Below are 17,702 nucleotides of genomic sequence, written 5' to 3'. Positions count from 1 at the left end.
AGAAAAATTAACAATACAAAACGTGTAAATAATTTCATAACAATTATTTTTACATTAATATAGGTAAATGTGTAATATGTAAAATGTAAAAATTATTCATGTACAGATAGTATAAAATATTATAATTATTATTGATAAATGGTTGATGAATATAATATATATTATATACCTACTAAACATAAACTAATGTACATAATAAAATAGGTAGGTACGCTAAAAACAAATACATTTATATTATTTTACAAAATATGTTTTGGGTTTTTTTTAATTTTGTTAATCAAACACAATCATTACAATATTACAGCATCTATTGCCTAGGTACCTAGGACACTTATTACTTATAAATTATATTCCACTACTTCTAGTAAGTGGTATTACATATTATGGATAGCCGTTGCCCGTTACTAAAGGGTATTGAGAGGTACTTTAGTTTAATACTTATCCAATAGACTATTTTGAAGTAACAAAGATTTCTACTCCTAAAAAATACTTGAATTTTGAAAACGTATGCTCGATAATCTTTATTCAAGTCTTAAGGACAATGATTTATTTCTATAGTTGTGAGTTAGCGACATGTAGACATGTAGTATAAAGTAAAAATATCATGGTCAAAACAAATTGTTGGTGTTATTGGGTTTATATTATTATGTGATAACATTAATAATTATTTCTAAAATAAGTAAGTAATAATAAGTCGTTTCTATAAAATTTCTTTGATTTTAACACATTTTTCAAAAAACAAACAGAATGCAAATTTTCTGTTGGTTACCTATTGTTTTTTGCTACACCAGAATTTTGACATTAATGACACCATATCGTTATTGTATAGGTAAATCATTAAAATAATATTTGTATTTAGTATACATGACGAGTTGTTTTAATGACAATTTTCATAAAGAGGTAATAGATAAATTCAATTCTATAAATAGCTCTACATACCTGTCGGTAAAATCAATTTTACAAATTTATAAAATTTAGTTATAATATTCCAATAATACAGCTAACTTCGAAAAATGAGATACTTTTCCAGGTACCGCGAAAAATTAATCCCGGAAATTTAGTCTCCGAAAAAATAACCCCATATGAGATTTTGTAAGATTTTAAATGATAATAATTGTAAAATATTCAAAACTAAAAAGTATATTCTAATAAATACGTGTAAGTGAATATTTTAATTTTTAAGTGAGTTATGAGCATTTTTTCATATTCATAAGTCATAACTCACCTAAAAATTAAAAAATCATAAAAAACCAACGAGAAAACACAGATTATGTTCTTACCTAAAAGTTTGATAACAGGTCAATTCACTCTAATATCAATATAGGTATTAATATATTTTTTTTTATGCATTATATAATTTACATTTATTATTATTAATATTATATACGTTTTTTTATTTATATATTATTGACTGTAATTGAAAAAATTGACTTTTTGTTTAATATTATTATATTATTTATTTATATATTATTGATATTTCAAACTAATTTACTAAGTAACATGGTCAGATTAAGAAGTCCATATTTTAACAATATATAAGTATAAATATAGGACTTATAGATATTAAGATATACCATATCTTATTAAGAAGTCATTGCACCCACAATATACCTAGTGTGCTTTTAGTTTTGATATTAGAGTGAATTGACCTATTATCAAACTTTTAGGTAAGAACATAATTTGTGTTTTCTCGTTGGTTTTTTATGATATTTTAATTTTTAGGCGAGTTATGAGTATGAAAAATACTAAATATTTGAAAATGCTCATAGTTCACTTAAAAATTAAAATATTACACTTACACATATTTATTAGAATATACATTTTAGTTTTGAATATTATACAATTATTATCATTTAAAATCTTCCAAAATCTCATATGGGGTTATTTTTTCTAGGGTTATTTATTAGGCAAATCACTTTTCCAACTGGTTAACTGTGATATCAGTAAATGTTAGTTTAAGGGTGATTCTGTAGTAGAACCATTTGGGTTTCAAATATTTCATTATTTCACCTGGTCAATCTGCACATATCGATATATAGGAGTAGAAGAAATGTATTTTATGTTGTTTAGTGATAATGGCAAACTTTTTGTACAACATGATCTCTTATAGGATGCTATGTGAGCAAATGCACATTCTAAATTCAGGCTAAGAGACTGAAATCAGAGCATTTGTTAAACAAGTGGTCTTATCTCTTATCCACATTTCAGGTTACAACGAGGTTAATGCGCAAACAATATACACAAAATATCATTATACACAACTGTGAGCTAGGCAAGCAACAGTTGTAGCATCAATTTAAAATTAAAATAATATATCTTTCTTCATTTGTCTAATTAAAGTATTTATTCTATAATGTAATATACATTTTAATTTAATTAAATAATAATTTGTCATGCTTTTATTATGTTTGGTTATTTAAAAAACAAAACAAGAAATATAATTTTTTTTTCTTTATTCAATACATGTATTTCTTTATTATTTCAATGTATATAAACAAGAAAAATTTGAAGTGCAAAAAAAAATTAATACAAAAAACAGAATTGAAAAGTATTCTAATACTTACTATGAGAATCAATTGCTAGAAATAATGGGTGATATTACTGATAAAAACTGAAAAAGAAATAATTTAAATTATATTTTTATAAAAAACCTATTAAACAATTAAATAAATTCTACTTTTAACATTTAACAAACAATAATAATAATTTATAGTTTAAAATTAATTAAAAACTCAAAAGACTAAATTATCTAATACTATTCTATAAGATTCAATATCATTTATTAACTCTTATGTTGACATCATAAATAAATTATCACACTTAGTATTGAATCGAAAAATTGAAAAATAAATGCCTTACATTAAGTTACATCTATCTTTGACTAACCTAGTGAATAACTTCTATAAATAATATTATTTGTTATTATGTTTTATCTAGACATAATATTTAATACTAACATTGATTATAGTATATATATTCTATAATGAATTTTACTAGTCTTGTTACTTTAATAAATTAATAAATAATGATGGAGTACAATAAAATGTAGATATAAATAACTTACTTTAGTTGAAGTATTAAATGTTACATTAACATTTTTTTGATTAATTGTGTATGGTAAACATATATCCAACTCATATTTTGTTTGTTTATTTGTAGTTAACAGTAGACAATCTTCACCACATTTTAAATCAATTTCTTGTGAACTATGCTATTGAAAATAATAAACAAAAAATAATTCAAAGCCATAATGTGAAATGTTTGTTTTTATAAAATTACCACTTCTGGCATCCAAACATCTAAAATTATATTTTTTGGATTATCTTCTGGTTGCACATAAATCCTATACTCAGGTTTAACATGAATGTCTAACTGGGAAAGTGATGTTTTTGAATTTAATTCTTGAATCAAAGGTTTTTTTTTAAATGTTGATGGTCTAGGAGGACGTTGTTGAATTCTGTGTTGTTGCAAAGATCCAATGCATTTTCTGTTCTTTAATATAATTGGATCTACAACATAACATAACAACTAAATTAAAAAATGAAATTTAAATTAGATAAGTTCAATATTATGGCTTAAAACGTTCATATCCGCGTACATTTCAGAAGTCGGGTGCTACTAGCTGTGTAAATATTGATAATATTACATTCATGAAAACCAGGCAAATCATAAACATAAAAATGCCGGGAAATTGAAATCTGCTGTTTGTTGTTATTTTAAATGTTCTGATAGCTATACTAAATGGCCATAACCAGTAAAATTATCACAACCAGCCAAATATTTTAAATAACCAATAAAAGTAATTGTCCTATGACAACTACGGGTCGTCATAGGCTTGTAGCGCCCGACATCGAATGACGACTACACATCGTCATCGGAGCTGAACATGTTAAATAAATTTTGTTCCTCGCTATTTCCATACTCAAAGCATTTCAATAAAAGTATTACGTTCTCAAAATGAATAATTATGCACTCCTTTGATGCTCTAATTGTTATATTCTATGCTAGAGATTTAAGAATAAAAGTATTGAGAGGGCACACGTGTTGTATGCTATCTACCAACAAATTTTTGGTGTCGTATGATATCTACAAGTAATTACGTTATCTACCGCGTAGTTCTTAGTCTATATTAACGGTATCGACAATTATAATAAGATTTATAGGTGTAGGATTCTACAGTTCTAATAATGGATATTTAGTATTTCAGAATTTGTATATGTTCGTTGCTCGCTGCGATCAAACATCGTAATTGTGTGTTTTTTTGTTAATTATAAATTTATTGTTTTATAAAATGAATACTTTGGGTGAATTATATAGAAAAATTATTTTTAATGACAAAACTTGTATACAATTTTTAAAAGATCGTGAATTATTACCTAATACAAAATTGTGTACAAAATTAAATTCTATTGATGATCAATGTGGTAGTGAAATGAAAGAAACTTTTAAAAAAAGCCGGAAGCATAGGACATGTGTACATAGATTTGCATAGATATCATTTTCTTGGTAGATAGCATACAACACGTGTGCCAAAGAGAGAGAGCCCTTAAGACAGTAAGAATTAGATAGTGATAAATAATAAATACTTTCTGCGCTTATATCTAATTTGAACTTTTCAGCAACTCCTTCTATAGTAGCACAAACAATGAATGTTTGAAACACATCATCATTTTGACACTTTTTGAAAAATTCTAAATTTACTGCCACATCATACACAGGAACTTGTACATTAGCTATAACATGAAAATAAAATAAAAATTATTAACATTCAATGCATTAAAAAAAAAGAAGACATTTCTAACTTAGGTCAAAATACATTGTTAATCTATGTTAATATTATGTATTATAATGTTTTTAATATTGCATTTATCTATTTACCTATTATAATTACTTTAATTAAAGTATATAATACAAAAACATTTTTAAAGGCAATAATTTCTTCATTGATTTAAAAAAATTTTACATAAATAGAACCAAAGCACAATTAATATGATTTAAGAAATTAAGAAAAATAAAATAAAATTTTATATTTATAGATCTTTTATTCTTTAAAGCGCAATTGTAATAACACTAAAATAAAAGACACAAATTGGCATTTATCTTTTGAATTGAACACATTATCTTTAAAAGTTCTACTCCCTAAGTTTTGTTATAAAAATTAAATTTTTAGACTTACATTTATCGGTCTCTATGTGTTCTGTACCAATACTTAACGGGATACAGAATTTTTCAGGATCCTTAGAATTGAAAACTTCTACAAGTTCTTCTTTTGTTATATCATCTGGAGGTGGGATATCTGCATGGTAGCAGAGGTTTATGAACACTTTTGACTTATCGGTTTTCAATAATTTTATACAAAGTCCTACATTTAAACAAGATTTAAAATTATGCAATCAAATGTTTATACAAATTTAAGTACTTTTTAATTGAGAAGTGGCAAGAGATTGTTAAAATCATACCTGGAGCTGGTTTAATCAATTTGCCTGAGTCGGGATTGAGGAAACCGCTCACAAACTGTTCGAATTCTTGTTCCTCATTGCTCTAAAAATAATAAATACTATGTTACACATTTGGATTCGTTTGGAATGTGTAAATAGGTATACAAATATATAATTTATATGTACTTGAATTAAAAGGTTTTTTTCAATAATCGACTCGTCGACATCTAAAAAGTTTTTGGACGACATAATATTACTTCATATGGTAAATTTGAAAAAATGTAATAAAAATACGAATTGGGAATCAATAAAGCACAAATAAAACGAAAAAAAATGAGACGAATAATTAAGCTAAATGACGAATTATTAAATATGAATCATTGAATCAGCTTAAACTCTCTCAAAAAATGCACCAGACATCAAATATTCATGAATTCGGAACGTGAAGAATGATGCCCATAGATTTATACTTATCACTTTTTGATAAGGCGGTAAATCACACTATAGTATACTTAGTTGCCTATATATTTCTTATAAGGGGTTATCTGACCACTTTCAAAACCTTACAATTATAATTATAATTTGTAATAATTATTGTACTACACTGATTGTGCTGCTGTCTGTTAGCCTAATACTATTGTATACTAACTTTTTAAATGCAAAGACAAGATATAAAAAACAAAAATGTATCTTGAGTGATAAATTTATCTCCACTCTCCATTATTTTGATTTCAAATATCACTGAAAAAAATCCATAAAGGTATCCTGGAGTAAAACTTACAATACATATTTCAACTTCAATAACAATATTGTGTCAAAAAATGTGTCTTTTTACTGTAACTTCTATTTCCTGACGTTTTTTTTCTATTACCTATTTAGGTACCTTCATTATAATCTATACTTTACATGCACACTTATTGTATAATGTATTTTACTTTACAGACACAAAAGTAAATTATTTTAACAGATTTAAGTTGACAGCACAATTTTAAGTTCATAACGGATGTTTATACATAAATATAAACATCATATTCAGTTTGAGATATTGTAAATCATAATAATATAATAAACTAAAACAAATTATATATATTGAACATCATTTTATACATAAATATTAAAATGTATAGTAAATATAACATTTTTACTATGTACACATATTTAAGAGATAACATTATTTTTACATTTAATTTACAATAAAAGAAGTATAACAAATATAATAGTATATCGAACACTAGTAACAGCAGTAACACATTAAAAGACTGTATCTTCTCCACTTCTATTATGTCCATGTATATTAAGATAAATTTTTAATACTATATACTTTAACATATATTTATAATTATAAAACTATTTATAAAATAATAAAAATTAATTATTATTTGCTCATAAAAATAGTACATTAATAATAATATCATAACTGTCTATTAATTACATTGAACATAATTTTTATATTGAAAAATCATTTTGTTGCTACAAATGGGTTCACCGATTAAACCTTTTTCAATATATGATTCATAAAGACTAATATTTGAAGGACTAACTTCTGGTACAGGAATATTAAATGAGCTATTGTATTTAGATTGACTGTTTGGTGTTACTAGTAAGACACTTGCTGGATTAATTGCCATTAGAATATACCTGTAAAGTTAAAATAATAAATTATAGTTGTGTAATCAAATTTTAATAATTAAAACAAATGTATACAATCTGTAAGGATAGGTATATACATTTATTTAGTATGAACTGATATAATACATTTAGATTTTAAACAAAAAAAAAGCAATTATAATGGATATTTTTCTAGGATAGATTATCATCATATATAATAATAAAATTACTTTTTATAAATAGCAATTTCTGCTGGTTTTGTGACTGCTAGATTAATTCCATAAATACTCTGTTCAGTCTGTAGAGGATCAAATATGATAGAATTATCTTTTGACACAATACTCGTTGAATCAATACGCTTTGAAAAAGAAATATCTTCATCACTTTCACCACTACCACAACTAAATATAAACATAATTTTAAGCAAATAGAAATACTAACTATGAAGTTTAATGTAACAATACAATCAAATATATTATAATTTTTTAATAATTGATATAGGAGGTACCTGCTACTTGAGTTGATTGAATTTGTAGAACTATGACCTGTCATAGAAGGATTTCTAGTTTTGTCAGAGATTTGTTCACGCTTTTTACCAGGTCTAATACGCATAGAAAATGGACTGAAATCTGTTACACAGTTTGGCATAAAATCTCTAAGTATAGAAAAATAATAATTATTGATTTATTGTTATTTATAAATTATAGACATTGATAAATTACAAAAACTATACCTCACAGAATGACTAATTTCAAAAGTATAACTTTCAGACATTACACTGAATTCGTCTGTTTTATAGAAATGACTAAAGCTATCATAGTCCTCTATATTGAATGAATTGGCTGGATATATTTCTAAGTATTTTTTTTTGCTTTCCATACAAGATAATGGCAAACAGTCCATAACACATTCATCCCACCATCTTGTCAATGGAACACTGCAAACAATTGAATTCTCTATAATTTTTTTAATAGATGATTTTACTTCAAAATTACTTAAAAACATAAAAAAAAAATATGACTTTGTGTGAATGTGTTTTGTCCATGTTGTGCGTTGCTCAGAGAGAAAAAATAATAATATGCTGATAATACTTAATAATACTTAATTGTTTAAAAAATTATAAAATACAATCACCAGTCATACCAGTCATTCGAAATAAAAGAAGTTGTTTCTGGATGATGTAAATAGTAATCAAAATTTTGTTCCCAAATGGCCGGCTCATTTTCATTTGGACAAAATAATCCCAAAAATAGATTTATAGCATTTTGTTTTTCAGTATCTAGACATAACCAAATACATTATTGTATAACATGTTTTAACTTAGGTTCAAAGATAAGTAACAATTATTTAACAAAAATCTAACCGGAAAATGTATTGCTATAGTAACGACTCAATGTTTGCATAATATCATTGCCTTGTGATGTCCAAGGAGCAGTTTTACGGTAAGTTTTTATTCGATGAATTAATTGAGATCCACCATATTGTAAAGCTAAAGTATCTCCATGGTCCTCATATGAAACTTCCAATAATCTAACACAGTCTGTGTCATATTCTAATTGTGGCTTATGCAATAATCCTAAATAATATAGCTGAAAAATATAAAGTTATTAATATAATTAGCAGTGGTGCTTAAAATTCACTCCAGGTAGCTTATTTGAAGCACCTTAAAAATTTGGTGAGTGAGTGGATAAAATAAGAGAGTACTATAAAGAGCCAAATCTTTCTGCTATAATTTTATTAAACACAAGAATGTCATTAAGTTATTTATACTTAAAAAAAATAATGTCCAGAGTTCAGAGAGGACGGTAAATTGGAAGAAAAGAGTGGATCAATCAAATTATTTGCACTGCCTATTATAATTTCATTTGGCGTAACTGATAATGAGTAGTATAAAATATTTATAAAAAAAGCATGACTCCTTGGTATACACAAGGCTTACATAAGTGAGATCACAAAATTTTTAAAAAATTGATATGTATACATATTTCATGAAATTTACAGGTAAGTGCTACTACAAGTATATAGTTATTTTCTACATTAATTTGTAGATGTAACACTAAATCTTGTTATTAAAGTTGAAGAACTCATACTCCACCTCATTAGCTTCTTTAACTTTCTCTTACACCTCTTCAGTTCTTAAATACATATTTTTGACCAAAAAAATGTCATGAGCTTAGTGGGTACAAAATCTGGAATGTAAAAAGGGGTGTCAGTAGGTAATGAATATCACATCTAAACAAAATTAAGTCCTAGAAAATACAAGCGGTCTAAACTCAAACATTGTCGTAAAGGAAATTAAATGCCACTAGCTAGAATTTCGCACTAAATTATTTTTAATTTTCCTCTTCAATTTTTTGAGTCTCATAAAAAAATGAATTTACACATGCATCTCGTGATAATCATATTTTCACTAAGCTAAAAAATTTTTAAGTGGAAAACATTTTTTTAAACTAATAGATAAAATACTGTTGAAATTTGACTAAAAAAGGTGGAATGAAAGTTCTTTGACACTATAGTCAATTCACTTTTAGAAGCGACCAGTTTTTGTTGGTGTGGACAGATCACGTCTAATCACTTCCCCCACAGTGGTGAATTAATAAGACAAAAGTTGGCTACGAGGCCATGCGCAGAAGTTGGCTGCCTGGGTCGCACCTAAAAGAAACAAGACTATAGTAATAAAAATTGGTATCAGGCCAACTAAAATGTATTGATTTAAACAGTGATTATGGATAAAAATAACTATATACCTCACATATGGCACAATCTTTGTACATTTCAAAAAAATATAATACACTTATCAATTTCAAAAATATTATAACCTTATTTTCTAGACCATAACTGTCACTTGAGTTCTAAACTATAATAATAGATCCAATTGGCTCTATTTACACCACCACCAAATACATTTATAAATACAACATAGATTCATACTTGATAAGCTAGTGCACATTTTCCAATAACAAATTGAGCAGTGTTAGTACGATCTAAGCAATCAACACAATTTACTCTAATTATTCCATTTTGAAGTATAGTACCATTTTTATCTTGCCCAAAAGTAGGTTTTTCTATAATCCGTGGACAATTAATGTACATGCCTGTTTTAAAAATTGCCATACGCGCAATTTCATCAAGGCGTCTCATGACATTCACATTTTTACTAATAAAATATATAAATAAAATATATAGGTACTAATAAAAAATAAATTATTAAAAAAAATTCAAAAAGATATATACCTTTTATTCATTCTTGCCATATCAAAATGTATATACTGAATGTGATGACAAGGCGGTAAAAACTTATTTAAATATTTTACAGCTGATACTAAATGATCACTTAGCTGCGATTCATGAACCTTCTTTTCACGCTTTTTAACAAGATTTATAATAACTGTTGGTGAACCATATCTTTTATACAAATTATTGAAATGAGCACCTTGAAAAAATAAGATTATAAATAAAAGTATCTATAATCTATTCAAAATGAGATTAGTACAGGGTGGCAACCAGTTTTCACCAGCGGCGCGCAGATGAGACGGTCGATCCCCATCAAGTCAACCGCTTGCTGATTTATAAATATATTATATTACTAACCAGGTATTTCATTAAATGGATCATTTAATTCAAATGATATTGTTGGTTTTGGTACCATTTTACTTATATCTTGGCTCCATAAACCGGGAACTGAACCTCTCATTTGAAGAAATGAACTTATATACATATTATTTTGACAACTTGCTCCATGATCTTGAACTATTTGTTCAGTTTCAACTTCATTCCCAACTTCTCCCTAAAATAAATATTTATTAATATTTCATTAATCTAATTTTGTATTCTTATATTTATACAAACATACTATTAAATGTTTTAATTAAGTTAACAACAATTTACTTTGGAAACTTATTCATAATAGCATTAATTAACCCTTATAATAGACCAAAGGGAAAAGTAAACAATACATATATTTTTTAACTCTATTATGCTTCTGAAGATTAAATAAATATAATTAAGTTCCATTTTAAATACAATATTACATGACACAGTACGTACTAATCAAACCTGTGAAGGAGCCAATATTCAGTATATTGCATTAAAACTTAAAAATAAATTTGGATTTTCCTTAAAAATGTATCTCCAACATAACATATTAATTAAATTATGTATGTACAATGTACATAATAGCACATAAGTATATATAATGCATGTATATGCCTATATGGCTATATATTTTATTGTATTGGTATGTACATAGTATCTATGTATAAAGTAAATTGTCGCAGTTTATCTTGCAGTTTACATATTGACTTTTAGAAAAGGTGTAATTTTGTCGTAGTTTACATACAGCCATTATATCAATACATTGTTTCTTACCTTATTGATATTATTTATTAGATTTATTTAAATCAAAAACTTTATGATATATAATGATATAAACATTAAAGAAAACATAGGAAATGTTGTCATTTAAAAATAAAATCTTATTTCTATGAATATAGGAATAAGTTTTTGAAAACTTTCTTTAAAAAGCATAATATTGGTAAGGTGTTTTTAAACATTAATAAATAAAACCTTAAATTTTCTGGTAGAAGGCTAAGTGGGATGTCATATTAACCATTGAACAAATAATTATTTACATTTTTATTAGCGCCTCTCTTCAGAAATCGTGTACCAGCATATCTATTTGATCTTCGAGCAATTAATGTTATATAAATTGGACGTCCAAAAATTGAAACATTTGATTGACTAATAAAACCATGCATTATATTTAAAATCCAATCTGGATGTAATTTGTCACGTACATCTTTTAATAAATAGTCATTCCAAACAAATATTTTATTTGGACAACTTCTGGTAACAAATACACATTCTCCATTAGACAAATCTACAACAATAATATAAATTATATAAATGAAATAATTAAAATTTTATAATCATGAAACAATATATTAAAGTTATTTGCAATGTCAATTTAAACAATAAATATTAAATGGCAAAGTTTAGAAAATAAAAATGATTTTAAAAGTTCTAAAAGAAAGTTTTAAAAATCTTAAAAATATATTCATATTAATATTTTAAGTAACATATTTAACTATTTGTCATCTTACATATTATTTCTAGATAAAATAATAAAACAATAATAATAGTAATAAAAGACAAATAGTTTGAATAATTAACTAACCATTTGGAATATTTTGTGCAATTGACATATTGACCTGTAGTGTATGCGTAACATCATAACTGTAACTAAATAATATAAAAAAATTAAATAAGTATTTAATATTACAATACATTTGACACAAATTCGTAAGAAAAATCACTTCTCATCCACTCTTTAAAAAGATACATAAAAATTACAAAATAATTAGACTTAAAAATTCAATTAAGATTGATATATACTGTTCATTTTTTTAAATATAACTATAAAAGAGATGGGTTTCTATTATTCTATCATTAACAGTACACATGAAAAAAAATAATTCTATGCTATTAAACTAACACATATCCAGCCTTACCTAAAGTAAAAATTGCTAGATAAATCTATACTTTGAAAAATTTTCAAATATCGTGGCTCATTTACATTAGGAATACGATACGCATCATTAGGCAAGTATATCATCGATGTATCTTCAATTTTATATATGATTTCACGTCCTATGACAGCAACACGACGACGTTTTGTTATTAAAATCATATAATATCCTTCTAATAGTCTTACAAAACCTTAACATAAATGATAAACAAATATGTAGTGATACACTGATACATTGATTATTTTAAATAAAAATTTATTATTCTTACCAACTATGCCGAATGCTGATGCTATTTTACTTAGACTGGTATTTCTGTGTAATCCAACATTTAAAGAATTTATCATATCTAGTTCTGTATACTCAACTCGGTCATCCACAATTGTCAGGTCATGACCCTCTGTTCGGTCAATTTTAAGAATGCGATACTTTGTACGAGCATTATTAGATCCAACAACAAAATATCTCTGAAAATATAATTAGATTCATTTGAGAAAAATTATAAGTAACAAAATATACAATAAAATGATAATATACTTACATTTTTAGATTCATATACTCCAATTTTTTGCACAAAATTTATGGCTGGAAGACATTTTATTTGGGACGTACAATTGGATTTATCCATACTTACTATAATGTAGGACAATAATAACAAAGATACGTTAATATGTTATAAGATGTGTATATAATTAGTAACTAGTAACCACTATGTAAATTATAATTATTCATGTTTCACAAATTTTAAATAGTTTCGATATTTTTATATATTACTATGTTAGGTACCTGTTTAGTTGTAATTTAGGTATACAAAACAATATTTATTATTTAGTATTTACCACAATTAACTAACTTAGTTAATCATGGTATTTACCAATTATAATTTAATAAAATATATAATATAAAATCTCAAGACAGGACCACGGTTTAAGATAGAATGGTAGCGCGTCGACCTATGTTAAGCCTAAAAAGTGACTATGCAATGTACTCGTATGAATTCACTGACAGTTAGCGCCATCTAGCGTCAAATTCTATATATGTTTCTCATGATTAACTTAGTTAATCATGGTTTTTCTAAACTCACTGTTCCACTTTACGTATTTGCACATCGCAACCATTTAGTATTCTACGGACTACAATATTGTTGTTGAGACTGTTGAGTGTTATTTAATTTTAATTCTAATTATTAGTTCGTAGGTACATAATATTTACAACACATTTTTTAGTAAATCTTTTTAAAGTAAATAAATTCTTTATATATGTAATTAGGCACTTAAATAATAAATACAAATTACAACTAACACAAAAATAATAAGCGTAGGTATGCTTGTTTAAATTATTTGGATAGGTTAGGTTATGTTTTGTTTTTTTTGTTTCTTGATTAGCCAAGTATAAATATTGCCTCATTCGCGTTGTAATGTACATTACAAATATACTGGTCAATATTTCACTTCTATGTTCTTGGCATGTAAATGTTAATTTAAAATTTTAATATTTTTAATGATATTATACTATTAATTGGATATTTGGATCTTTTTAAATAATATTTAATAATAATTAATTACTTTTCTTCTTTTTAACTCTGGGGATGTAATTAATGTAGTTTCCAATGAGGCATCGTTGAAATCGGGGCTCGTTACCAATGCCTAAACATAATATGATATTTACCATTTGTGTACTAAATATTTAATTATTGTGAAATTCTCACATTCTACTACCACTATTTTTCGTTCGACGCGCAACCATTCTATCTTAAACCGTGGGTACCACATAATAAATTTAAATTTCATTTATTCTGTGGTATTACACATTTACACGGCTGCAAACGAGTTGTGTCCCACAACAAGTACAACTGTGGTTTAGACACATTGCATGTATGCAAAGGTGATGTCTAGACGAGTAAATATATACTCGGTTTGCGTTTGCGGAAGGCGATTGAACAACCTGCAGCGGATAACGTAAAAAACGTACTTTGCGGCGGCACACTCGGACCCACAAGATGTTTAGTCCAAGTGTTCGACGAGGGGGCGTCCCGTTAATCATATCGTACCTTTTTAATAGCCCAACTGCGTTCGCGATAATATCGCTAAAAATGTTGGTATATCCTATGTACGTCCGCGATATTATTGCAAACAATATTTATCTTCATGGATAAAATGCATTGATAAGGATAACTAATAATATTACATTGTGTTAGTTTACATTTACACTATAGTCCATACGTAGAAATATACTATATATTCGTAACTAGTCTTTGACAACCACGTGCAGTATGTGTAGTGATCAAAATTGAATTAATGTTTTTACACACCTCATCCGGAAATATATATATTCCTTCTTAGAAATATTAACAAAAATTCAAATAGACACAACAATTTTGATACAAACTTTTATAAAAAATCTGTATCTAAAGAAATTAGATCAATCAATGAAAAAAATATTAAATTCATTGAAGAAAATATACGAAAATACAAAACTGAACAAATCTCTAGATAGGATTTATTTATTTAAAAATATATTTATATTTTTGGGGTGCAAGCCAGTTCACCTCCTCGTAGTGCACCCCGGCTAACGCTAAATGAACTTGGACGCGCTTGGGCTACGTCAAAGTAATGAACTTTTTCTCTTGGTACCTTATTCCGGACGCATTCGAAACATTAAATAAGGGACATTTTGGGACGCACTCGGGAGTTGCCCCGACGAGGTAGGCATCTCGACGTTTTTTGTGACGGACTTGTCGCATATATTATGTATAGTATAGGTAATGCTACACCAGCAATCGGACACGTACGCACACAATAATATTTAGTTGGTATCAGACGTATCAGTATATATGGTGACTGACATGGCACCGGCCGGCATAAATATGATGGTACTTTGCGATAACGTAAACAGCGTGGAATTAAACAAAGATTTATGTCGCCTGTCGACGATACAGTAGTTGATGGACCGACTACGTACATAAAATTGTGGTTCTTAGGTGAAGCCGTCGCATAAGACGACTGTAGCGATGCAGGATCGCGGGTACGAAAAAGAGGAGGCACTACGGAGTTTGGCGATAAACCACCAACGCACGTTCTCCGGCACTCCGCCGTGTGACGAGTTCACGGGTACCGCACGGCCGGTTATAGACGCATAAGACCCCCCTCTGCGTGGCGGCCAGCCGAACGACACCCGCATTATACGATCGCGGACCTCGGCGGCGACGGCGACATGGTGGCTTGCGGTACCGAAGTGGACAACGGTCAACGACGCTTCCTTAATGACACCAGTAGCAGTTGTGACAATTGTTACTGGTGTACGAGAGCTCGACAATTATTCGTTACGTAACAAGCAGTGACCGACTGCTTGATGATGGACACGATACGTCATGTATACCAACGTCTTAGTTAGAGCGACACTGCATTGCACGTACAAAGTTAACGACAAATGGTAGAGAAGTTGGCGTACGGTGATGGAACAATCGGCGATGAAGCCGGACAACAACGATAAAAATATTATAAACGTACCGAAGCATTTAACACCGAGCAGGTTGACATGAAGTGGTGGCACACTCGGACGCACGCGTCCACGTAAAAACGTCGTCGGAGGAGGCTGACGATCGGCCAAACGCATAAAAATAACACGGCGACCGATAAAGAAGCCGAACCAATACGCAAATGGTAATTTGCGATCGTACAAAAATACAATGTCGGTGTCGGAGACGTCTCACCAAGATATTGTATGAGTATAAAAATTAAAAATAAATCAAATAACGTGTGACGTGTGATTACGGAAACTCACTACCAATGGTCAGCATGTCTTCGAGTGCTGCAGTGAAGACGTCTAGTCGGGGCGGCACGACGGTAGGTACTGAACGAGATCCATATTTGTTATATATATATCCCGACCGTGACTGGTGACGATATTTACATTTATTTATTATACATATCAAAATATTGTAATGACATAATTACATCACGTCATCACTGGCATCGTGCTGTCAGTTTTGCATCGGCATGCTGCATGTACATTATGCATATCAATCTGGCGCTTGCTTCACCGGCCGGTAATTTAATTTGATTGGGAATGCCGTTGACCGCGGCAACGCTGACCTGTGGAAAATTTCCGCCGCCGCGGTAACGTGCCACTATCACCGTAATATTTGGTACTGTAATCGGGCGGCGTCGTTAACCGCGCTTTTACAGCCAACCACCATGCAGCCAGTCTTTAGGTGGCCGTATAACCAGTGGCGTATAAAATAAGTGGTTACGTGGTGGTCAGATCCCCCTATAGGCTTTTTTTTTTGTATTTGCTTACATTATGTAGTATGCACTTCAATGTAATATCTTGTGATATTATGATCTATCGAGCTATTGGATTTAGACAATTTTGTCAATACTCAATACTCAATACTGAATACCATTATAATTTTATTTCTAGCAAAGTAATGTATATTTAGTCGAAATGTTCAATGACGAGTGACGACTATGATTATACTTTATTATAGCTTATCTTATTATTTATAGAGACAATACTTTATTTAGAATATGTATGTAGGGGCTCGACTAAAAGGGCTATGCTTCCACTGCAGTGAGTCTGTGTTTAAAATGTTATTATTGTTGTGAAGTAGTGTTGTTGGACACCCCCTTCAATTAAGCCGTCCAGTCTTGTAATCAATCATCTATATTACCTATTGTATAAATTATCACGGATTGTAAATATTTTTGAAATAAGAAAAAAAAATTATCAGATATATTATCGTTGTTATGAGAAATGACTAATGAGATCATTATCACTACGGGCTTAGTTCACCGCCTATACATAGTACATAGTACGTATCTACCATTAATTTATCTGAAATCTAAAAAAGACACTTACGGGATTGTTGAAAATGTATTTGTTACAGGAACGGCTAAATGACCTAAGACTTATGCCAGTTTATTTAAATATTTTATAAGGCACAGCTAGCAGAATTTTAGACTTAACTAGCAAAACATTGTATCAATTCAAATGATATTAATTGTTCCTCATTTGTTCCTATATTTTGCTACCAAAGTAAAAAAATTTGGGAACGCAGGGGATTTTTCAATTTTCCCCTCCCATTTATCTTCTTTTTTTTTGATCCTCCCTTTCAGAAATTATGTCTACG

The 17,702-nt window shown here is 28.3% G+C and overlaps 2 protein-coding genes across 5 annotated transcripts; both read right to left on the bottom strand.

Moving 5' to 3' along the window:
• Positions 1–2,436: 2,436 nt before the first annotated feature.
• Positions 2,437–5,887, bottom strand: LOC113553885 (PIH1 domain-containing protein 1-like). Its single transcript, XM_026957445.2, has 7 exons — positions 5,625–5,887; positions 5,460–5,541; positions 5,177–5,362; positions 4,587–4,733; positions 3,280–3,509; positions 3,065–3,211; positions 2,437–2,611 (listed from the first exon to the last, which is right to left on the bottom strand). The coding sequence occupies exons 1-7, from the start codon at positions 5,685–5,687 to the stop codon at positions 2,573–2,575; spliced, it is 894 nt and encodes a 297-aa protein (XP_026813246.1). The 5' UTR covers positions 5,688–5,887; the 3' UTR covers positions 2,437–2,572.
• Positions 5,888–6,574: 687 nt separating this feature from the next.
• On the bottom strand, positions 6,575–16,385 carry LOC113551677 (polyphosphoinositide phosphatase). Of its 4 annotated transcripts, none has more exons than XM_026954064.1 (15): positions 16,081–16,201; positions 13,113–13,204; positions 12,843–13,038; positions 12,557–12,764; positions 12,223–12,287; positions 11,678–11,925; positions 10,638–10,833; positions 10,281–10,479; positions 9,978–10,203; positions 8,410–8,635; positions 8,190–8,325; positions 7,780–7,983; positions 7,555–7,701; positions 7,277–7,447; positions 6,575–7,076 (listed from the first exon to the last, which is right to left on the bottom strand). In XM_026954064.1, exons 1-15 carry the CDS (start codon positions 16,184–16,186, stop codon positions 6,863–6,865), a joined length of 2,634 nt encoding a protein of 877 aa, XP_026809865.1. In that variant the 5' UTR covers positions 16,187–16,201; the 3' UTR covers positions 6,575–6,862. The 4 variants fall into 4 exon arrangements, with proteins under 4 accessions (XP_026809865.1, XP_026809867.1, XP_026809866.1 ...); XM_026954066.1 differs by lacking the exon at positions 16,081–16,201 and adding an exon at positions 16,355–16,385 and having other exon boundaries at positions 6,863–7,076; XM_026954065.1 differs by lacking the exon at positions 16,081–16,201 and adding an exon at positions 13,656–13,721 and having other exon boundaries at positions 6,863–7,076.
• Between the last annotated feature and the right edge of the window lie 1,317 nt (positions 16,386–17,702).

Source organism: Rhopalosiphum maidis, chromosome 2 (genome assembly GCF_003676215.2).
Source record: "Rhopalosiphum maidis isolate BTI-1 chromosome 2, ASM367621v3, whole genome shotgun sequence".
In the NCBI taxonomy this organism is placed as follows: domain Eukaryota; kingdom Metazoa; phylum Arthropoda; class Insecta; order Hemiptera; family Aphididae; genus Rhopalosiphum; species Rhopalosiphum maidis.
The sequence above is the reverse complement of the archived record's forward strand: the minus strand, read 5'-3'. Positions and strand labels throughout refer to the sequence as shown.

What these genes read in the sequence shown, in the direction of transcription:
- LOC113553885 (XM_026957445.2), bottom strand. Translation starts at nt 5,687, where the DNA reads ATGTCGTCCAAAAACTTTTTAGATGTCGACGAGTCGATTATTGAAAAA. An exon ending in AAAAAAACCTTTTAATTCAA is followed by an intron (nt 5,542 to 5,624) that starts GTACATATAAAT and finishes TATTATTTTTAG; the next exon opens with AGCAATGAGGAACAAGAATT. An exon ending in ATTAGATATAAGCGCAGAAA is followed by an intron (nt 3,510 to 4,586) that starts GTATTTATTATT and finishes GTTATGTTGTAG; the next exon opens with ATCCAATTATATTAAAGAAC.
- LOC113551677 (XM_026954064.1), bottom strand. Translation starts at nt 16,186, where the DNA reads ATGCGTTTGGCCGATCGTCAGCCTCCTCCGACGACGTTTTTACGTGGA. An exon ending in TCAATCAACTCAAGTAGCAG is followed by an intron (nt 7,448 to 7,554) that starts GTACCTCCTATA and finishes GTTTATATTTAG; the next exon opens with TTGTGGTAGTGGTGAAAGTG. An exon ending in GAAATTGCTATTTATAAAAA is followed by an intron (nt 7,077 to 7,276) that starts GTAATTTTATTA and finishes TTAACTTTACAG; the next exon opens with GTATATTCTAATGGCAATTA.